At 41.2% G+C, this 23,499-nt stretch overlaps 1 protein-coding gene across 1 annotated transcript in view; it reads left to right on the forward strand.

The window, feature by feature from the left end:
• Positions 1–16,366, forward strand: part of Heatr3 (HEAT repeat containing 3) — a 34,810-nt gene extending 18,444 nt beyond the window's left edge. The window contains exons 12-15 of the mRNA XM_027405523.2: positions 3,208–3,296; positions 7,175–7,318; positions 11,563–11,739; positions 15,225–16,366. Of these exons, the coding sequence (XP_027261324.1) occupies positions 3,208–3,296; positions 7,175–7,318; positions 11,563–11,739; positions 15,225–15,347 (533 nt within the window). The 3' untranslated portion in view covers positions 15,348–16,366. The remainder of the gene's footprint in view (positions 1–3,207; positions 3,297–7,174; positions 7,319–11,562; positions 11,740–15,224) is intronic.
• Positions 16,367–23,499: the final 7,133 nt, after the last annotated feature.

Below are 23,499 nucleotides of genomic sequence, written 5' to 3' on the forward strand. Positions count from 1 at the left end.
TGTGAAAAACATAGTAACGAAATATATTAGTAATAATAATGAGAGACATTACTACTTAGATATAGCAGTACTTTGAAGGATAGTGACATGAACTCTATAGATGGAGTGTTTTATTGCTGCTGTTTTATTTGTTACAATATTTAACCTGCAGAAACCTTTCCCAGACACAATCAGCCATGTGTTATCATTGTCAATGACAGTTCAAGGGGTGCCAGTAGGTTTGTGTGTATGTAATTTAATTTTTTTTTTTTTTTTTTTTTTTTTTTGGTTTTTCAAGACAGGGTTTCTCTGTGTAGCTTTGGAGCCTATCCTGGCACTCGCTCTGGAGACCAGGCTGGCCTGGAACTCACAGAGATCCGCCTGCCTCTGCCTCCCGAGTGCTGGGATTAAAGGCGTGTGCCATTGCACCAGCTCAAATATTTTATTTAATCAAGATAAAATGTGAATTATACAATGTGGAAACTTTTAAAGACCTTTTAGAGAACACCTTTGCATTAGTTTTTGAGTGTCTGTTGGCTACCAGGCTTTAGGAAATGGGGGGAAGCTCTAATAAGGCCATTGTTCAGCACATGCTTCTTGACCTCTGACTATGTCACATATCACTTAGGACGTAGGAATAGTAATGACAGAATGGTGTAAGGGGCTGTGTTAAATGTAAAGTGGCTCTCTGGAGAGAGAGCATTTGAACTGGGATGACATGTCATGTAGGATTTTGTTCAAGGTGTATCTGACCCCTAAGGTTGATCTATTGTCTTGTCATCCTGTGATAATTACAGGAATTCCCTTCTTTGGTACCTACAATATCTGAAAATGAAAAGCCAAATGATATAAGCCTTGGTTATAATTTGTGGGGAGCTGGTAAGATGACTCCACGTGTAAAAAAAAAAAAAAAGCATTTCATAAACAAGCCTGAGAGCCTGAGTTAGATTCCTGGATCCCAGTGTGGAATGATTTCTGAGTGTTGTCCTTTGACCTCCATGGATGTGTTTTAGCACATATACACCTGCACTTACACGTGATAATGATAAATAAAAATTTAAAAATTATGAACCTGGTATGGATTGCATCTTTTGTTATCTCAGTGCTTGTAAGGCTGAGGCAGGAGAATTTAGAGTTTGAGGTCATCCTGGACCTCTTAAGACAGGGAGACCCTGTCTTAAGAAAATTGTGGGAAGCTACCTGTCTTCCTTAGGCAACATAAGAGGTGGTTTCAGAAATGGGACAATGTCCTGAGCACACAGCAATAAACCATGGCATCTGCTGCTATTTAACAAGTCTGCCCCAATCTTATGGCTGAAGCAGTGAGCTGCATGTAATTGGGTATAGCTTCGGTCTCTGCCTCTCAGGAGCCTGAGGCAAGAGGTGCCTGAGTCCTGAGTTCTAAAGCAGCCTGTGTACCACATACTACCCTGTCTCATGCTTATTCTGAGTCTCTCTGTGCCTGAAACACAGGCAGAATGGGGAAGGTGATTTTTCTCCATTCCACAATGTCTGTAGGTAGTAATACTTCACTAGGGGCAATTGCTCCTCTCCCAGGGGACATTTGGCAATGTCTGAAGATCTTTTTTTTTTTTTTTTTTTTTTTTTTTTTTGGTTTTTCGAGACAGGCTTTCTCTGTGGCTTTGGAGGCTGTCCTGGAACTAGCTCTTGTAGACCAGGCTGGTCTCGAGCTCACAGAGATCCACCTGCCTCTGCCTCCCGAGTGCTGGGATTAAAGGCGTGCGCCACCAATGCCCGAAGTCTGAAGATATTTTCATTGGTTACTGTCTTGATGGTTACTCCTGGTATGCAGCAGGAGCTCCCTGTATACACACATACATAACAGAATTATCTGGGCAGTGTCACTATTGCTGAGGTGAACTCTTGACTAGAATAGGGTCTCTTCTGAAGAACTTAAAGGCTGTGAGCCAGGATCATTTGAGAGTTTGTTCACTTACATTAAACATGATAGCTAGAATCATCCAGTAGAGCCCTCATACATGACCTGAGCCTCTTCACAACAATGACTGTGTTCCTAGGTTGGAGTTCAGGGAAAAGCACACACCTGTGAGTCAGCTATGAGTCACGTTGCTTGTTTTGACCTAGCTGGTCATGGATGTGGTTGAAGAAGATAAAAGTCATACCCATGTTTAAGAAGAAGAAATCAGACTCTGCTTGTGGCACATAAATGGAGAGGTGTCAGAGGATCATATAGGACTGGACATACTTGGCTGTGCATTTTTAGAAATCATGATTCAAGTGTACCAAATAGATCACTCACCTGGGTGGTCCTCATTTGTTCTTGCCTGTGGCTGTTAACTCAGTTGTTTATTGCTGCTGTTGTATTTGTTATGAATAGGAAAGTACAGTTGGAAAAGAGCAAGGCTGAGTCATGGAACAGACACAGGGAGGCTTTGAGCCATGAGCTTGTATTGTCAAGAGTGTAGAAGACTCCAATACAGGTCTGCCAGCATTACAATGGAGACCTCTGAGATGAGAATCGACCGCAACCACTGGTTCAGGTTTATTCTATGCCTAGTGTTAGTCTAAGGAAAACCCTACATTTTTTTTTCTTTTTTTTTCTGTTTTTTTTTTCGGGACAGGGTTTCTCTGTATTGCTTTGGAGGTTGTCGCTCTGTAGATCAGGCTGGCCTCAAACTCACAGAGATTGGCCTGCCTCTGCCTCCCAAGTGCTGGGATTAAAGGTGTGTGCCACCAACGCCCCCCGGCATCTTTCTTTCTTTCCTTTTTTTTTTTTTTTTTTTTTTTCCTAGTAAAACCCTACATCTTAAGTCAGGACTTCCGCAGGTCATTGCGTGTCCCTACTGCAGTCATCTTTCTGACTCAACAGTATAATGTACAGACTGTAAGGTAAACATTTGGCTTAAATACCAAGAATGCTTTTGTTGGGGCCTGTAGAGATGGCTCAGTTACTGGAAAATCCCAGTTCAGTTCCCAGAACCTACATGGAGGCACATAACCATAAATTCCAGTTCTAGTATATTTGATGCCCTCTTCTGGCTTCCCTGGGCATTGCACTTATGGTGCATACATCCATCTAAAATAAAATAAATCTGAAAAAAGTTGTTAGTAAGAGTGTAAGCTAACACTTGTATGCTTTGTTTTAATTCTGTTTCTTTTCCTAAAAAATATCTTGTCTTGGAAAAGAGAAAACTTGCACTTCATCTTTGTGTCTTGTGGAATTTTTTTTTTTTTTATGTATTTTAGATTTTGCTAAGCATGCTGATTTTCTAGAAGCCATAAGTAGTGCTTTGAGGGCCCTTTTGCAAGCAATGGCTGCCAAGAACATTCCACAGGTAAGATAATAAACTTCTACGAAACTTGCAAAGATTCTGTGCTTTTTTTTATCACAAAAAGAAAAAAAAGAAAAAAAAAACTGAGTTATAGGTGAACTTTGTGAAAAGGCAAGGGAAGTGCTTGAAATAGAAAAGTGCTTTAAAAACAAGAAAAACCTGATACAGTGGTGTATATCTCTAGTCCCAGCACACAGGAAGCAGAGGCAGTAGAATCTATATTAGTTCGAGGCCAGCCTGATCTGCAGGTTGAGTTCAGGACAGCCAGGGCTACACAGAGAAACCCTGTCTCAAAAAACAAAGAAAAGTGTTCCCACCTTACTCCAGCCTGCAGCACCACACAGTTGCCTTCATATGATGCTTCTTAGTTGAGGTTTGGACCATAAATATTTTCTCAAGATGTTGTTGGTCTTCATGTATTTCTAAAAACTCTTATCTATGTCTTTCTGAGTCCTGTCATGGCAGGTGTCTTATGTTTATATTTGCTACTTTTTATCAAGGGGATTCCAGATGTTCCTGAAAACCCTTGTATACCTACATTAAGCTTCCACCAGTACAGCATCCTGTCTCCTTGTTTCATTTTAAATTTTGGAGTATTTTTAGGGAAATCATACTATTTCACCAATAAATAATCTGATTATGTTTATCAGTAAGCTGTGTTTTTAAAAGCTGAAATCCCAAATACCACTCTAGAACTAAAATATAGGAGATAATTCTTATTTCATGTATAGTTCATTTTCTCCAGATTACCTTAGCAATGTCTCTTTTGGTTTTTCATGGTCTGAAACTAGCTCTGTAGACCAGGCTGGCTAAAAACTCCCGAGTTTGCCTGCCTCTGCCCTATGCCATCCCCACCCAGCAGCAATAATCTTTTAATAATTGGTTTGTTTAAAATCTGTTTTTAAATTGGGTGTGATGGTTCATACCTTGTAATCTCAGTGCTGGGGGATGAAGAAGCAGGAGGATTACCATGAGTCCAAGGTCAGCTTGTGCTATAAGATATTATCTTTTTTCTTTTCTTTTTGAGACAGGGTCTCCTTATGTAACCCTGGCTGTCCTGGAACTTGGTAGGTAGACCAGCCTGACCTCAAAAGATCATTTCTGGCATGCATCACCATATCCAGCTCTTTTTTTTTCCGATAGTAGCTTTAAAGAAACCAAAAGAAGAGGCTTACAAGATCGCTCAGCAGAGTAAAAGTACCTCTGTCAAGCCTGATGACCTGAGCACCCACGTAAAGGTGGAAGGAGAAAACGGACTCCACACATGTGACATGCCATATTTCCATGTGCATACACAATAATAATTTGATTTTAAAAAGTATTTAAACAAGATTGATAATTTTTTTCTTTTGTTTCTTTTTTAAAAACAGCTTTATGGAGATGTGATTTGATCTACTGTACAGTAGTTTTTGTATATTTATATGTCAATGGCTCTTAATCGGTAATATTTTCCTTACTTCTTTTTCACTTTCTTGTATTTTTTTTGATATTTCATTTTGTTTGTTTGTTTGACATTTTGAGACATGGTTTCTCTGTGTAGCTTTGTAGACCAGGCTGGCCTCAAACTCGTCTGCCTCTGCCTCCCAAGTGCTGCGATTAAAGGTGTGCGCTACCACTGCCCGACTTTCCCTTCCTTGTACCATTTATTCATTGAAGAATCTGTTACTTTGTTCTTAAGTGATCTGATTGGATGATATATTTGATAGTATTTTTTAATACTCTCCATTTCCTATATTAAGGCCTACATCTAATTAGATTCATGTTCAGAATTGTTTTGGCAAGAAAAATTTGTATTGCTGTATGTATTTTATATTTTAAATCACAGATAATGTCTTAGTATGTTCACTCAAAGGTTTTAGCCAGTGGTGGTCATAGCTGCCTTCATCCTTTTGAGGCTGCACACTGGAGACACCCAGCTTTATCTTTGTGCAGTATTGTTATCTAGTATTCTTCTGCAGTAAGACATTGTATCTCTGATCCTTTATCTCACATAATGAATATATACTCTGGTAATCTCTAAATTAAACCTATACTGTTTCTCTCTTCCTTTCTTCCTTTTTTCCTTCCTGATTCTTTTTTTTTTCTTAAAGTGGGAAGAGATTATCTCACCTCATGTTAGATTTTTTCTTTTTTGTTTTTTTAAATATTTTATTATTTATTATGTATACATTGTTCTACTTGCACATATGCCTGCATGTCAGAAGAGGAAAGAGGGCACCAGATTTCATTATAGATGGTTGTGAGCCAACATGTGGCTCACATGTTGGCTGGGAATTGAACTCATGACCTCTGGAAGAGCAGCCAGTGCTCTTAACCTCTGAGCCATCTCTCCAGCCCCCCTTCCTGATTCTTGTTTTGTTTGTTCCTGAGACTGAACCCAGGGCTTCACCCATACATTCTTTTTAATATCATTGTATGCTCAGAGTTTTGGATTTATTTGAGATAGGGTTTCATTATGTAGCCCAGACTGGCTTTAAACTACTGATCCTGCTGCCCCAGCCTTGGAACTCACTCTGTAAACAAGGCTGGCCTCAAACTCACAGAGATGGGCCTGCCTCTCAAGTGCTGGGACTAAAGGTGTACACCATCACCACCCGGGGATGGTTATTCTTTTTTTTCTTTTTTTGTTTTTTTTCGAGACAGGGTTTCTCTGTGGCTTTGGAGGTTGTAGACCAGGTTGGTCTCAAACTCACAGAGATCCACCTGCCTCTGCCTCTGCCTCTGTGCTGGTATTAAAGGCATGCGCCATCAACACCCAGCCTGGCTATTCTTTTTGATGCAAAAATTGATACATATTAATAGGTATTTCTTCAAGTTGGTTCCTATCCTCTAACCCTATGTTTGAGCCCTCAGTTTCCCCCACCCCTGTACTTGTGCTCTACCAGTGACCTATACCTCTACCCCCAAACTCTTAGGTTTCTGATTGCTTTTGCTAAAGAAAGTATCCCATGCTCAAGTTTTAATTTTCTTCCTTAAGCCCAAAAGAACTAGATTGATAGCTTAGTGACTAAAGTGCTTGCCATACAAGATCTTTAGAATCCATATAAATGTGCGGGTGGGTGGTCTGCCTGTAATTCTAGAGCTCTGAGGGTGGAAATGGAATCCATAGAGCAATCTCTTCAGACTAACGAGTATTGGCAAGCTCTGGTTCAATTGAGAGATCTGGCTTCAATGAATAAGGTAGAGTGTAATCAAGGAAGTTTCCCAACATCAACCTTGGGCCTCCACAAATTGCACATAGGTGCACAAACTCCTGCACATGTGTGCCTGCTGTTATGTGACAGAACTTTTCCTGGGGAGATGTAACACACATTTCTACTCAACCCAAATAGGTATCTTACCACAGACCAAAATAAGGTTACCTTCAGAGTCCAACTTGGTGAACCAATGAGTTTTATTGGTGATACTTTCTGGAGTATGGGAGAGGGATTACTTAAAGGAGTGGAAGACAGCTGTAACACCAAAGCCCACCCTAGCACCTGGAGCAAGGTGCACAGCCTGCAGCTCAACAGGTTGGGGAATGTCCTTTCAAAGTGATTCTGTTGGTCTAAACATCTTCCAGGCAACTAGGCAGTTTCTGTTCCTTTTGGGCAGCTGGTACAGTCTCAGAGTCATCTTTGCAGCTTTTCTCTTCTGAGGGTCTTTGCAGTTCAGCTTGCCTGAGTGTCTTCTCTGCAGCATGGCTCCTTTCCATATGAGAACCTGGGCAGGGAAGGGCCTAGTGAATTTGATCAGTTTCAGGTACTTGTATTTTGAAGCTGTTTTGAGAGTTTGCCTTCCAGTTTAAAGAGCTTCCCAGCAGGATGGGATGTTGCAGTCTCAGGAAACTGTTACACAACACCCACACACATATGAACACTCATTTCTTTTCTCTTCAACAGTGTATGACACCTGAGCAGCTGATGACACTATGCAAAGCAGGCATTCATAGTAGCAGCATCGGGGTTCGAGTGAATGTGGTCAGTATTTTGGGGATCACTGGCAGTGTCCTAGCCAAAGAAGATGGCACACTTGAAACTCTTAAGGTAAACAGTTATTTCTAACCTAAAATGTTCAGTAAGTAGAAATGGGGAGGAATTCATGGTAAAATATTTTATAAAGTAATTGTTAATGAAGTTGTGAATAAAGTGTGCCCTATGTCTTTAATGAAACTATGTATTTAAATAAGTATTTGAAAAGGTGAGCCTTGTTTTCATTTAACTTTTCTCCGATGTGCTTTCTTAAAAATAAATTTGTTTTCAGCATTAGGCCAAATGTGGAATTTTTGTTTGTTTTTGTTTTTCGAGATAGGGATTCTGTGTGTAGCCTTGGCTGTCCTAGAATTCGTTCTATAGACCAGGCTGGCTTTGAACTCACAGAGATTCTGAGTGCCGGGATTGAAGGCATATGCCACTACCAACTAGCTATATTTGAAAAATGTAATTGATGCATAATTCTTGTAAATATTTATGGGGTATAACAAGCATTTGAGTCATATGTAATGTACATGGCCAGGGTTATTAGTGTTTGCATCTCCTCCAACACTTATTTTATCTGTTGTTGGAGCTTCAGAGTCTTCTAGTTACTAGAAATACATTGTCAGTTATTACAGACTGTAGTTACCAATCTATGCTATAGAACACTAGAATTATTCCTTCTGAAATTTTATTTTGATATGTGTTACTTATCCTATTTTTATTCCTTTGCTTTGTGCCTTCCCATACCATTATTCTAGAGCCATGAGTGACAATGTACAACATTGTTGTTCTGTCCTTGCTTTATTTCATTTACTGTGATGCTCTTTGTGATGGCTTAACTTCATTGTCAGCTTTATGGGATTGAAAATCACCTAGGAAACGTGTCGCTGGGCATGTCTGAGGGCTTTTCCAGAGGGTTTTAACTGAATGTGGACAGCTCCATCCTGTGTGCTGTGGTCCTAGACAAAAGGAAAGGGGGAAGGAGCTGAGTTCTAGTGTTCTCTCTGCTTCCTTACTGCAGGCACAGTGTAACCAGCTGCCTCACGTTCCTGCTACTGTGCAGTTAATTTATCTTCTGATCCTGTTGCGTTGCTACAAATGCTAGAATTTCTTTTTTGTTGTTGTTGTTGGTTTTTTTTCCAGACAGTAGTGAATTATCCTTTGCTAGGCTAACTACTGAAATAGTGATTACTAGCTAAAGGGATAACTAGTTATTGTAAAATTATAAAGTACTTGTTCTCTCTTTTTGGGGGAGGGTGTGGGGGAGGGCAGGGCATATCTACATAGTCCTGGCTAAACTAGTACTTTGTAGACCAGGCTGGTTTTTGTTTTTGTTTTTGTTTTGTTTTTTCGAGACAGGGTTTCTCTGTGTAGCTTTGGAGCCTATCCTGGCACTCGCTCTGGAGACCAGGCTGGCCTCGAACTCACAGAGATCCGCCTGTCTCTGCCTCCCTAGTGCTGGGATTAAAAGCTTGAGCCACCACGTCCTGCTCTAAAGTGCTTCTTAACCTGCTAAAACCCTATAGTTATTTATAATGTCTTTAAAAACAATGTTGGAGGGCTAGGGGATGGCTCAGCAGTTAGGAGGATTGCCCACTCTTGTTTTTTTGTTTTTTTTTTGTTTTTTTTCGAAACAGCGTATCACTATGTAGCTTGCGTTGTCCTGGAACTTGCTTTATAGATCAGGCTGGCCTCAAACTCATAGAGATTTGCCTGCCTCTGCCTCCCATGTGCTGGTAGTAAAGGTGTGGGCCACCAATGGACCCACCCATATCAGACAGATCACAGCTGTGTGATTCTAGTTCCAGTGGATCAGGTATCTCTGGCCTCAACAGACAGTGGTACTTACAACACAAACCCACATGCAGACATATACATAATTTAAAAAACATAGTAAAAGTTAAAATTAAAAAAAGGTTGAAAAATAGTATGTACACTTAGCAAAAACATGTAGAAAATTAGAACAATGACATATAAATGACACTTTGCCTCCATCCTAAGCTATTCCTTTGTCTCTGAGGTGTAGACACCATTTACTGGTTCATTCTGCACTGCTTCAGGAACTTTTACATTTTTTATTTTATTTACTATTATTATGTACTATTTTATTTACTGTTATTATTAGGGCAGGTGCACACATACTATGGGATGTATGTATATGGGTGGTGTGTGTGTGTGTGTATGCAGGTCAGGAGATCTCTTTTGGGAATTGGTTCTGACCTTTCTCCATGGGTTTCAGGGATTGAACTCAGGTTCAGTCAGTACAGGTGTTGTATATCTTTGTGTTCTGCTTTACTGTTATCTGTACTGGTTTGTTCTGGGTGTTTTAATAAAGACAGTCATAAATGATTGCATTTGGCTATGTGTGCAGATAAGCATTTGTATGCGTAATTAGTTCCTCTCCTTCATAGTTCAAATTGCCAAGGACTTTTTTTTTTTTTTTTTTTTTTTTGGTTTTTTGAGACATGGCTTTGGAGGCTATCCTGGAACTAGCTCTTGTAGACTAGGTTGGTCTCGAACTCACAGAGATCCACCTGCCTCTGCCTCCCAAGTGCTGGGGTTAAAGGTGTAAGCCACCACCACCAGGTGCCAAGGACTATTTTAATGAAACTCAAGTTTGAAAGCTTGTTTTTTTGTTGTTGGTTTTTGGGGTTTTTTTGGTTTTTGGTTTTTCAAGACAGTGTTTCTGTGTAGCCTTGGATGTCTTAGAACTTGCTTTGTAAATCAGGCTGGCCTCTAGAGATCCTCCTGCCTCAGCCTTCTGGATTTGGGATTAAAGGGGTGCACCACCATTGCCTGGCTGAAAGTATTTTTTATTTAGACTAAATAAAAAGTATAATGGATTTTGTTATAAGCAGATTTAAATTATTGTTCTATCATAGTGTGTCATATAGTTTCTTTGCTGAGTATGTTAAAATAAATGAAAGGCTTCATGGTATTTGCCCCTGTTGGTTCAATATGTATCTGTTACAAATAGGGACAGTTCTTTATATAACTACCATTGTTGTGCATTCTACAACTAACAGTTTAATACCTGTTCTGTATTTATCATTTTCCAGTTGTCTGAAAGATAATCCTTATAGTTTGTTTTTGCAAGTAAATCCCTAAGTTATCTTTCATTGGGTTCTTCATCTCTCTTGATCTGGAACAGTTACCTTAGCACCAGCTCCTGCACCCCCTGGAACAGTTGCATATTCTGTGCCTTTTGCTTCCTTGTCTTGCTAGTCCTCTTCCCCATCCACTGTATTTCCTACAAACTAGAAGTTTGCTCCCAAGCCCAGCTTTGATTTCTTTTTTCCTTTTCTTTTAATTTTTTGGGAATTTTGTCCATGAGTACAATGATTCTTGATCATAATTCTTCCAACTGTCCCTCCCCTTCCCCATGGTCCATCATTTTTTAATAAGACTTCTTATTTGGTAGTGTATGGTTCATAGTACGTTCTAGGATATTAAGCCTAATACTATTTTAGAGGTTGTCTGTACTGTTGACATTAAAAGGAAAAAATTTGAGAGGGAGTGGTTAACTGAGTAGTGTGGTACAGCTGGACTTTGGACTCCATATTCTGACAATCTCTATCCCCTTTCCCCATAACAGGTTATGTATCATCCCCCACACCACAGCTAGACTATAATCAGACTATTCTGGAAGAGACCTTTGCAGATTGTGAATCCCATCATAAGCTAATTGTGGAGGGAAAAGAAATGACAAACAGTACTCAGGCTTGGTCGCACATGTCTGTATTCCCAACATATGGGAGGTAGAAGCAGGAGGATCAGTTCAAGGTCATCCCCCACTGTAATGATGAATTTGAGGCTAGCCTAAATCACATCCGTATGTCAAAAACAAAACAAAACAAAAACTAAAGAAAGTAATACTGTCACTTATTGTAATTTTGTGATTTGTTTTGTTTCCTTTTGTTTTTTTAAGACAGGGTCTCACTATGTAGCTCTGGCTGTCTTGGAACTCACTTGACCTGGAACTCTGCCTCCTGATTGCTGGGATCAAGAGTGGTAGTGATTTTGGTTACAAATGAGAAGCCTTCTGAGGAAAGCAGAAGGAAAAATTTAGTAATTTCCAAAATAAGTTTTTCATGTCATTTTTGGACCTCAGCTCACCTTATTTGGTAATATAAACTGTAGCATATTTAGCTTGTTTTGATCTATTTTACCTGGTGTATTCATAGCCATGTGTGACATCTTCAAATCTTTAAAGGTTTTCATTCTTTCCTGGTATTTTTGGATAAAGTAAAATGCAGGAACTGTTGGCACATTTGTCAGTGCTCATCTTCATTATCCTGTGTTTGGTTTTGTAGACCATTGGGTGCTTTCTGCTGGAAGTTGCCACCAAAGACCCTTCCCTCGTGGTAACAGGAGAGGCTTTGGATGCCCTCTTTGATGTTTTTGCAGATGGTGAAGAAGCTGAAAAGGCCTCAGTTCAAATTAAATTGTTATCAACTTTGAAAGAATTCCAGCCAGTCTTCAAGATGAAGGTTTGTAGTTGCTTTCTGTATAAATGCCCAGGTCTCAGCATCTCTGGGGAGAAGGGCCATGCCACTTAGAGAGTGTAAAGAGGTCGTGTTAAATCTTGGTGATTAACCTAGCACTTCCATCCATAGCACTCAGTGAAATGCTTGTTGGCTGAGTCGTGGTTCTACAGAGTGGTGCTGGATTGTGGTAATTGGAGCCAGGGTGGCATCTTTACAAGTTCTTCATGATGTTAACAGCTTTGTTGTACAGAAATATTGTCTGTAGCTTAGGAAGCACTTTTGTATACTTTTAAGATTTTTTAGGTGGTATAATGTATACTATATGTTGGCTTCATTGTTGCGGATATTTCCCTGGGAAAGAAGGCATCTGCAAGGTGTTCTGTCCTGGGAAACATAGAACTGCCACTGTATCAGCTGAAATAGAAAGCAGTTGAGAGCTGTGTTTTGATTGATTGATTGATTTTAGTGCTGTGGGATTGAACCCAGGGCCTTACTGTGCTATATATGTACTTTACCGAGTTATATCCAGCATCTAGGAAATAGGAACAAACTTGAATCTTTCCATTTTAGTGGGCTTTTTAGTGGTTTTCTTTTCCTTCTTTCTGTTCATTCTTCTTTCTAGGAATCACATGCTAGGTAAGTACTCTACCACTGAGCTACAGCCCCATCACCCCAAAATAAGTTTTTGTGGTGATATGTTATTTATGATTTATTAAAGCTTGCCTGAGGATTCAGAAAGCAAAGTCAGCCACAAGCCATAGAAGCCAGGCAAACACCTTTAACCCCAGCAGCCAGAAACTAGGAGGTGGTGGTGTTCACCTTTAATCCTAGGACTCAGGATTAAGAGGTATATGGATCTCTGTAAGTCCAAGGCCATCCAGATCTACACAAGAATGAATCAGTCTAAAAGAGACTCACACCTTTAATCCCAGCACTAGAGGGGTATAAAAGACAGGAGCAAGGAGTAGGAAGTATTTGTTCTCCAGCCACACTGAGGAGAGGCAGCAGTTTGAGACTTGGTGAAGAGCTCGTGCATGGATCAGCCCTTTCAGTCTGAGGTAGAGGTGAGAGCTAGTGACTGGGTGCTTTGTTTCCCTGTTTGTTCTTCAGCTTGAACCCAAATATCAGTCTCTGGATCTTTGATTTTTTTGTGTGTTCCTTCTTTTTGGTTTTTCAAGACAGGGTTTCTCTGTGTAGCTTTGGAGCCTGTCTGGAACTTTCGCTGTAGACCAGACTGGCCTTGAACTCACAGAGATCCATTTGCCTGCCTCTGCCTCACAAGTGAGTGCTGGGATTAAAGGCCTGTGCCACCACTACCCAGCCCAAAATGATTTTTTTTTCTTTTGAGATACATTTTATTTTTATATGGATGTTTTTGCCTGCATATGTCTGTTCACCGTGTATGTACAATGCTCATGAAAGCCAGAGGATGGTGTCAGATCCCCTAGAACTGGTAGTTACAGATGGCTCTAAGCCACCAGGTAGATGCTATGAATTGCAGCCAGTGCCTTTTAATCTCTTGAGTCATCTCTCTGGCTCCACTGAGTAGTGTTCTTTAAGCAGAGAAAAATGTACCTAGGATTTCTTCCTTTTCTATCCAAAAACAAAACAAATCATAACCACATTTCTGGTGTGTGCATGTGCGTGCTTGTGTGCTTGCTTAATTCTAAGACCTGTTTTCATGCCAGTACACTGTGTCTACGTTGTTCATAAGAGCCCTTTAGCTTTCTGCAGAAGGAACCTTTGGAGGTAAGGAGAACAAAGTTTACCCCATTTCTGCTGCCAGCAAAGCAGATTAGGCAAAGTCATCAAACCCTCCAGACGGATGTGACGGTGCCAGCCTCTAATCCCAGAACTTGGAGGTGAATCTGAGTCGTAGGCCAGCCTGGACTGCACAATAAGATCCTACCTCAAAAGATGAATGAGAGCTGGAAATGTTGCTCATGGTAGCCTATGTTTTAGCATTTGTGAGACCCTGGGTTTAGTCCCAAGAACCAAAATAGAACAAGAATAAAATTCTGAAGCAGCAGTGCTTTAAAGCTCTAGGTAAACTCTGAACTGGGAAAAGGCCCTGTATGTTGGAAGCCGTTGATGGAGTTGATTTTCCTGTTTAGTATGCGTTACTGTCGTAATAATGTCTCACTGCTGGATTTTTGTTTTTCTTTAGAGTAAGCCCCAGTGAAATTTCTTTATCTTGGTGTTTGAGGCTTCTTTTTTATTTTGGCTTTGGTTTGTATTACTGTAGATGGTAGATACTTAACCTACAGTTTTAAAGTGAAGTCCATTTGTGTAAAAATGGAGATACATTTGTGTAAAATGGAGGCATTAGAGGCCTCAGGTTGCATTTGAATACAACTCCATGTGGGGACTAGAGAATTTGTATAAAGCCATTCTTCTCAAAGGTGTCCTCCCCTCCCAGAACCTACAGCATCACCTGCTGTCTTGTTCTAAGTGTGAATTCTTAGTGCCCAGCTCCTGGCCTCTGAAACAGAAAGTTAATAAGGGTAGCAGTAGAGGCCCCACCAGTCCATTCTGTAGGAAATCAAACTTGAGAACTAGTGCTTAAGAGTAGAGATGAGGGCTGGAGGGATGGCCACTGTTAAGAGCATTCACTGGCTGCACTTTCAGAAGACTTGGGTTCAAGACTTAGCACCCACATGGCTACTTAACTGTAATTCCAGTTCCAAGGGATCTGACACCCTCTTCTGGCCTCTGTAGGCACTGCAAGCATATGATGCATAGACATGCATGCACACAAAACCTCCATACACGTAAAATAAAGGGGCTAGAGGTGGCTCAGTGATTTAGAGCACTTTTTGCTTTTGTGGAGACCCAGCTTTGACTCCCAGTATCAACATGATGGCTCACAACCATCTTAACGCCAGTTCTGGGGGATCTATTGTCCTATTCTGATCTCCATGGGCAGCAGGCATTCAGTAACTTTTTTACCTTTTTGGTGTTTTGTTTTGTTGAGACATGATCTCTCTCTCTCTGTAACTTTGTCTGTCCTGGAACTCACTGTGTAGACCAGGCTGGCCTCAAACTTACAAAGATCCCTCTGCCTCAGCCTCTGCCTCCAGAGTATTAGGATCTCTGCATGCAGTTGGCTTGTAGCTATTTAATGTGTGTATTCAGGTTGGGGAGATGGTTTAGTGGTTAGAGTATTCACCATGCAACTGTGAAAACTAGGTCAGCATTTACTCACCAAAATGCTGGGTGGAATTCCAGCCTAAGAAGATAGAGATAGATGATCCCAAGAACAAGCTGGCTAGTAAGACTAGCAAAATCAGCAAGCTCTGGGTTTGATTGAGGGATCCTGCCTCAGTGAAAATGGATAAATAAAAAAAATGGGCATATTCTTATTTTTCTCTTCTTTACAATCCATATTCTATTTAATCTAGAAGTAAAACTGTATTTGTTAATAAAATAGTTACTTTATTTAAATGATAACAAATCAGATGACATAATCTCATTCTGTCTCTTATCAGATACGGAAAGAGGGGAGGGGCAAATACAGTCCAGATCAGCTGTGTGTTCTTGACAACGTGAAGATGAATTTAAGACGGTTTGTTGCTTACCAGGAAGCTGTTGAGAAAAGACTGACTTCTTAACCCATCAATAGGACCAGAGCTGGAACCAGCTCAGTGGCTGCATGCCTGGCTGACATGGTGGCATGCACGATTTTCTCAAAGCCCAAAGCTCTTGAGAAAGTAGAATGAGAAAGAGACTGCTTCTCCTGGTGGGTTTAGCTCTAAGAATACTAAAGGGTTTCCTTTGGGTCTACATGCTTCCCAATACCTTTTGTTTCTTTTTTGAGACATGTTCTTCCTTAGGTAGCCCTGCCTGGCCAAGAACTCAGAGGTCTACCTGCCTTAGTTTCCCAATTTCTGGGATTTAAAGTATTCAGTACCACACCCAGCCTCCAAAAGCCAGGAAGATAGTTTGGCATTGAGAACCTGTAGGAGATGTGTGTTACAGCCAAAAATCTCTGGCTTTCTGTTACATCTCCAGTATATTTAGCCACTGGGAATGAAGAGTGGAAATGCACCACAATCTCAGGTGGTCCTGTTTTTCCCTTCTCAGTGCTAGGAGCAGAATTCAGGACCTTGCTCCTGCTAGGCAAGCACTCTACCACTAACTACACCCTAGCCCTCAAGTGGTTCTTAACTACTTTGTGGGCAGTAAAGAAATTAAGTCATTGCTTGGATGCTCTTTAAAGCCAGTATCATTTTATATTAGCTAACTTTTAACTGAAATATAAATATAAGCTTTATAAAATATTTTGGTATGGAGTACTGTATACCTATTATTACTCTTTTGTGAAGTAAATGACTTGAATTTGTTACTCTCAGTAGATAATGAGCTGAGGGGATTGCATTCTGTACAGGGGTCTGAGCTATTATTCCATGTAACCTCACTCCCTGTCTTATGTGTTTTAGAATCAGAATTAGTAGAAATAGCTGGGCCTGGTGGTACATGCCTTTAATTCAAGCACTAGATAGAGCAGCCTAATCTACAGAGCGAGTTCCAAGACAGCCAGGGCTACATGGAGAAACCATGTTAAAAAAACACCCCCAAAACGAAAAAGAATTGGTAGAAAATATTTTTGAATAAATAACTTTTAACTGGATGTATTGTGTTCTACAGTTATTTTTTATAACGCTAAGTATACACATTCTTGGGTAGTTTGCTTCATATCAGAGCTTACAAAAGAATAACAGCATGACTTTCTGGAGCCACCTCTTGTTATCAGTGAAGATAGTGCTCAAGCTGGGACTTATCCCTAGGCTTATCCCTCATCCCTCCATCCATTTGCCTGATCAGAATGTTCAGCAGCAGATCTCAGTTGCCATGATAAAACGCTCAAAACAGTGTAGGCTGCAATTTCCCCTAGTATTACATTTCATGTGCACTGTGGCCTGATAAACAATGTTTCCTGTCCAGGACAGTTGGAAATCCAGGACTATATCAGCTCTGAGGAGTCACTAAGTTCAAGAGACTCTGCAAGTAGAGAAGACTGGGTTTTCTGGTGGGATGGGAAGTGGAAGTGGCCTGCCATATACAATATTCTTACTTTATTCTCCTGAAGGAGTAAGTGTATGGCTGTGTGTTTCATGATCACTGCAGCCAAGTCTTTGGCCCAGATTTTTTTTTTTAGCGTGTTTGTCTCCAGTGAGTTCAAGGCTAATGAGTAAGTTCAAGATTAGTTTCAGAGATCATACCCATTTCAAAGAGTATCATTTCTGATTCTGATCTTTCCCATGCCTCCCACACTTGGAGCAGAGTAGACAGTCAAGCACGGGCTACGCAGAGGCATTGGAGGGAGTGAGTGTTGGGAGTTTGTCTTTCTCAGCCTTGAGGCAGCACAGCGCGGCACAGCATGAGGTAGTTGGTGTATGCTAAAACCTAGGCTCTAAGGCAGGCTGGGCCAGCCTGAGTTGCTGCCATTCACCTTCGCCACTGTAGCAATGGAAAAGCCCTGAATTTACTCCCCAGTTGTAGCTAAGTAGTTTGTGCAAGTGTTCATGGGACAGTATAATAGAGAAATGCTTAGCAAGGGTGATGGCACACACCTGTGATCCTAGCTAGCACTCAGGAGGGTAATGCTGGAGGATTGTGAGTTGAAGGCCTGTCTAGGCCACATAGCAAGACCCCTATCAAAAGAAAAAGAAAATCCATAAATAATTTATTTGAAAATCTTCTGAAAACCAGGTATAATGGCACATACTTTTGATCCCAGCACTCAGGAGGCAGGGACAGGCAGATTTCTAAGTTCAAGGTTAACCTGGTCTACAGAGGAAGTTCCAGAGATAGCTCGGGCAAAACAGAGAAACTCTGTCTTAAAGAAAGAAAGAGAAAGAAAGAAAGAAACAAAGAAAGAAACAAAGAAAGAAAGAAAGAAAGAAAGAAAGAAAGAAAGAAAGAAAGGAAAAGGAAAGGAAAAAGGGGGGGAGGAGGTGTCTGACTCTCACAGTCATTGCAGTACATTGAGCTCCATAGAGACAGCGCCCGGGCAAGTGCAAGCTGGACGGGCACTGGACGACTCTGCCTCACGGATGAAAATCAACTAAACATGGGCAAAGCAGATCATAAGAAGCCGAAAGGCAAAATGTTCTCATATGCATTCTTTGCAAACTTGCCAGGAGGAACACAAGAAGCAGCACCCAGATGCTTCTGTCAACTTCTCAGAGTTCTCGAAGTGCCCAGAAAGGTGGAAGCCCATGTCTACTAAAGAAAAGGGGAAATTTGAAGACACAGCAAAGGCTGACAGGCTTGTTATCAAAGAGAAGTGAAAACCTACATCCCCTCAAAAGAGGAGACCAAAAAGTTCAAGGACCCCAGTGAACCCACAAGACCTCCTTTGGCCTTCTTGTTCTGAGTATCGCCCAAAAATCAAAGGAGAACACCCAGGCTTGTCCATTGGTGATGCTGCAAAGCAACTGGAGAGCTGTGTAACAGCCCTGCTGCAGAGGACAGGCAGCCCTGCTGCAGAGGACAGGCAGCCCTGCTGCAGAGGACAGGCAGCCCTGCTGCAGAGGACAGGCAGCCCTGCTGCAGAGGACAGGCAGCCCTGCTGCAGAGGACAGGCAGCCCTGCAAAAAAGGGCTGCCGAGCTGAAGGAGAGGCACGGAAAGGATATTGCTGCTTACAGAGCTAAAGGAAAACAGGAGGCAGCTAAAAAGGGGGTGGTCAAGGCAGAAAAAAGCAAGAAAAAGAAGGAAGAGGAAGATGAGGAGGAAGATGATAATGAATAAGTTGGTTCTAGAGCATTTCTTTTTCTTTTTGGTCTATAAAGCATTTAAACCCCCTGTATACAACTCACTCCCTTTAAAGAAAAAAAAATTGAAATGTAAGGCTGTTTAGATTTGTTTTTAAACCATAGAGTGTCTTTGTTTTTGTTTTGTTTTTTTTGTTTTGTTTTGTTTTTTGTATAGTTAATACACTACCGAATGTATCTTTAGATAGCCCTGTCCTGGTGGTATTTTCAATAGCCACTAACCTTGCCTAGTAGAGTCTGGAGGTTACAAATGGGCATGGAAATTTAAAGCAGGTTCTTGTTGGTTCACAGCACAAATTATATATGGGGATGGTAGTTTTTTGTTTTTTTATTTTTTTTTCATCTTCAGTTGTCTCTCATGCAGCTTATACAAAGATAATTTTTCTATTAACTGAATACCACTCTGTAATTGCAAAAAAAATTGCAGCTGTTTTGTTGACATTCTGAATGCTTCAAAGTAAATACAATTCCTTATTTAAAAAAAAAAAAAAGATGAAATCTAACATTGCACACTAGAACTACAAACTTTTAAGTGTTGGAGTATAAAGCCATACAAGATTCTTCATTTTAGAAGATACTTTTGTTTTTTTTTTGAGATAGTATCTCATTTAGTTCAGTCTATCCTCAAATGTATTGTGTATTGTGATTTGAATTCAGGTCCTCTGCTGAGGCATCTCTCCAGTCCTGGTTTTAGGACTTTAAAAAGTCTTCCTACTTTTCCTTGATACCTGGGCTTAGATAATCCTGCCTTAACCTCTCCTGTAGCTTGCACCAGGGCTGGGATAAAGCATTTTCTACGCACACTTGAGCACCGGAGTTTGGGTCCTCAGGGCCCACATAAAAGGCTTGGCAAGCAAGGCAGTCTTGTAATCTCAGTTCTCAGGAGGCAAAGAGAGAGCAGATCCTTGAGGCAAGCTGGCTAGTGAGACTAGATGTCCCAGTGAGCTCCAGAAAGACTCACTCTGTGTTGTTTAAAACAAAACAAAAACCAGAGACTGATTGAAGATGTTCAATTAACAGGAACCTCTGCCTTCCCCATGTGTGCACATTTAGGAAAAAAACGTGGCTAACACTAGGTACTTACCTCTGCACTTAGCCAGAGATTTATTTTTATTAATTAAATTCATTCATTGAGAATTTCAAGCACGTTAGTATTTTAATGCATGTGTATAAAGTATCATGACTTTTCTTTTTCTTTTCTTTTTTTTTTTTGGGTTTTTTGAGACAGGGTGTCTCTGTGTAACAGTCCTGGCTGTCCTGGAACTCACTCTGTAGATCAGACTGGCCTCAAACTCACAGAAATCTTCCTGTTTCTACCTCCCAAGTACTGGGATTAAAAGAGTGTGCCACCACAAATTAAGTTTAAAAAGTGTATTATAATTGTACATATATGTATAGTGTGTTTGTATTTGTGCACATGTGGAGTTCAGAGGACAGCCTTGTGAAGTTGACTTTCTTTTCACATTTACATAGGTTCCAGAGATTAAACTTTCATCACTAGTTTTGTGTTGCCAGCACTATACCTGCTGAGCAATCTCGAGAGCCCAGCCTTTTTATTTATTAGCATGTGTGTATGTGCATGTGTTTGTCTGTGTTTTCTTGTCACAGCAAGGCATGGCACTCGTATGGAGGTCAGAAAACAATACGTCTGCATTCTGAGGCTAGAGCTCAGGCCCTCTGGCTTGAGTAGCGAGCACTTGTGCTGTGTCACCCACCTTCTTAACCTCTCAAAGATAGTCTCCAAAAAAGGCTAATATGAAAGACTGATCACTTTCTCGGTTGTTTTTTGGTGGGTGTTGAAAAAGGGTCTTAAGCCAGGCAGTGGCTGCACACGCCTTTAAACCCAGCACTCTGGAGGCAGAAACAGGCAGATCTCTGAGTGTGAGCCCAACCTTGGTCTACAGAGCGAATTTCCAGGACAGCCAGGGTTATACAGAGAAACCCCCCTCCCAAACAAAAAAGAAAAGGAAAAGGGTCTTATAGCTTAGGCTAGTCTTAGGCTTACTGTATAGCTGACGATGTCCACAAATTCCTGATCTTCCTGCCTCCACATCCAGCTGATTGGATTACAGGTATGTGCTACCACATGTGGTCAAACATTGAATTATTTATGCTTAAGATGATCAAGAAAAGGATTTCTGAGCTGGGGATATAGCTCAATATTGGAGCACTTGCCTTGCATGTCTTAAAACCAGGCTTTCTCAGCACTGGCAGAAAAAAAAATATCATTCTCACCACATTCAGTCAATATCATAGAAATCCTGCTCATTACAAAATAAGGCTGGCTGGGCAGTGGTCACGTGCACCTTCAAACCCAGCACTCAGGAGGCAGAGGCAGGCAGATCTCTGTGAGTTCGAGGCCAGCCTGGTTTCCAGAGTGACTGCAAGGATAGGCTCCAAAGCTACACAGAGAAACCCTGTCTCAAAAAACCAAAAATAAAAAAAAAAGAATTAAAAAAAAAAAAAGAAACCAATAAGGCTAATGACCCAGGCCAGCCGGGTCAACATACTGAGACCCCATTTCAAAAAAAAAAAAAAGAAAAGAAAAAACACATCCAGCTGGATATGATGGTGGTTACATACCTATGATCCTAGAACTTTCAATGCTGAGGCAGAAGGATTGCCAAGAGTTTGAGGCCAGCCAAAACTACATAGCAAGACCTTGTCTCAACACAAATGATTTGGAGAAAGAGAGAGCTATTGGAAAAGAATGCCCTCAGTTGATGTTGCTATGGATGCAGAAAGTCCAGGGGAACACCAAAGAAAGCCACCAGAACCAGTAAGTGTATCTAGTGGGACCACAGGAAACCTAATTGCACTACCAGAAAATTAGTTTTATTTAATAAATTAGCAAGTGTGGCCTGAATAAGAATGGCCCCCATAGGCTCATATATTGGATGCCTAGTCACCAGGAAGTAGCATTGTTTGAAAGGATTAAGAGGCATGACCTTGTTGGAGGAAGTGTCAGTAGGGCTGGATTTTGAGGTTTAAAACTCCTATGCCAAGCCTAGAGTCTTTACCTACAGATCAGAATGTAGTTCTCAGTTACTGCTCCAGGACCTGCCATGATGATAATGGACTAAACTCTAAAACTGTAAGCAAGAACCTGTTGCTGGAGTTTCTTTCCGGCCTGGTCCCATTGCCACTTTGCCCCAAATAAACATACAGATGCTATATTAATTATAAAATTGTTGGGCGATGGCTGGGGCTTCTTACTGGCTAGCTCTCTTAATTATTAACCCATTTCTATTAATCTAATTATCTTACCAGAGAAGGGTCCAGACCTGTTACTACTTCCTCAGCTACATGGCGTCTCCTCTCTGCCTTCCTCTCCCCAGCCTTCTCCTAATCTGCTTGCCCTGCCTATGCTTTCTGCTTTATTCATCAACCAATAAGAGAAACATATAAACAGGGCATCCCCCATCAAGAACCCAGTTAGATTCATTCTCATAGTAGTTGCCTTGGTCATCGTGTATCTTCACAACAATAGAATAGTGTCTAAGACAGCAATGAACAATCCAAAAAGGAAATTACTATAATAATTGTGCTTCAATCACATCTAAAAGTGTATGTAGGAGTAAAATCATATGAGATATGCAATGTCTGTACATTTGAACCTCATTCTAGATGACCAGGCTCAGCACTGGACAGCCATTAACAAGCTTCCCACCACACCAGCCCAGCTCCTCCAGAATGGTTCCAGCAACTCTGGCTCTTGTTCCCTGCAAACAGAATTGGTTTTTTGTTTTTGTTTTTCAAGACAGGGTTTCTCTGTATTGCTTTGGAGGTTGTCCTGGAACTCACTCTGTAGACCAGGCTGGCCTCAAACTCAAAGAGATCCACCTGCCTCTGCCTCCTGAGTGCTGGGATTAAAGGCGTGTGCCACCAACGCCAGGCCAGAATTGGGCTTATGAGGTTTCAATATATGTTTTTTGAGACAAGGTTTCTCTGTGTAGCCCTGGCTGCTGTCCTGAAACTCAGATAGATCCACCTGCCTCTGCCTCCCTAGTGCTGGGACTAATAGCATGTGCCACCATGCCTGGCAGCAGCAGCAGCTGCTGCTGCTGCTGCTGCTGCTGCTGCTGCTGCTTCTGCTTCTTCTTCTTCTTCTTCTTCTTCTTCTTCTTCTTCTTCTTCTTCTTCTTCTTCTTCTTCTTCTTCTTCTCCTTCTTCTCTTCCTCCTCCTCCTCCTCCTCCTCCTTCTTCATTATGATGATGATGATGATGATGGTGATGGTGATGATGATGTGGATAGGTGCATACATGGAAGTCAAAAGAGTCTGGTTCTTTATTTTGACCATGGGATTAGGAGATTTGAACTCAGGTATTCAGATGTGCACAATGTTGTTTTGAATGAGATGCCCCCATAAGTCTCAGGCATTTGAATATTTAGTCCTAGTTGGTGGTGCTTTGAGGGGAAGCTTAGGAGGTATGACTGTCTTAATTAGGGTTCAGTTGCTGTGAAGAGACACCATGACCATGGCAACTCTTATAAAGGAAAAACATTCAATTGGGGTGGCTAACATTTTCAGAGGTTTAGTCCATTATCATCATGGTGAAACATGGTAGTGTGTAGGCAGACTTGGTGCTGGAGAAGGAGCTGAGGGTGGAGAAGCTACATCTTGATCCTGAAGGTAGCAGGAAGTGGTCTGAAATACTGTGCATGGCTTGAGCATATATGAGACCCCAAAGCCTACCCCCACAGTGACAGATTTCCTCCAACAAAGCCACACCTCCTAGCAGTGCCACTCCATGTGAACTTACGGGGTTCCATTACATTCAAACTACCACAGTGGCCTTGTTAAAGGAAGTGTGTCACTGGGCAAGCTTCACATTTTCAAAAACCACACAACCATTCCCAGTTATCTCTCTCTGTTTCCTGCTTGCATTTCACATGTGACTCTCAGCTTCCAGCTCCTAAATGCCACATCTGCTGTTCCTAACCCTCTGAAACTATAAGCTCAAAAGAAACAATGTGTTCTTAA

Source organism: Cricetulus griseus, chromosome 3 (genome assembly GCF_003668045.3).
Source record: "Cricetulus griseus strain 17A/GY chromosome 3, alternate assembly CriGri-PICRH-1.0, whole genome shotgun sequence".
NCBI lineage: Eukaryota > Metazoa > Chordata > Mammalia > Rodentia > Cricetidae > Cricetulus > Cricetulus griseus.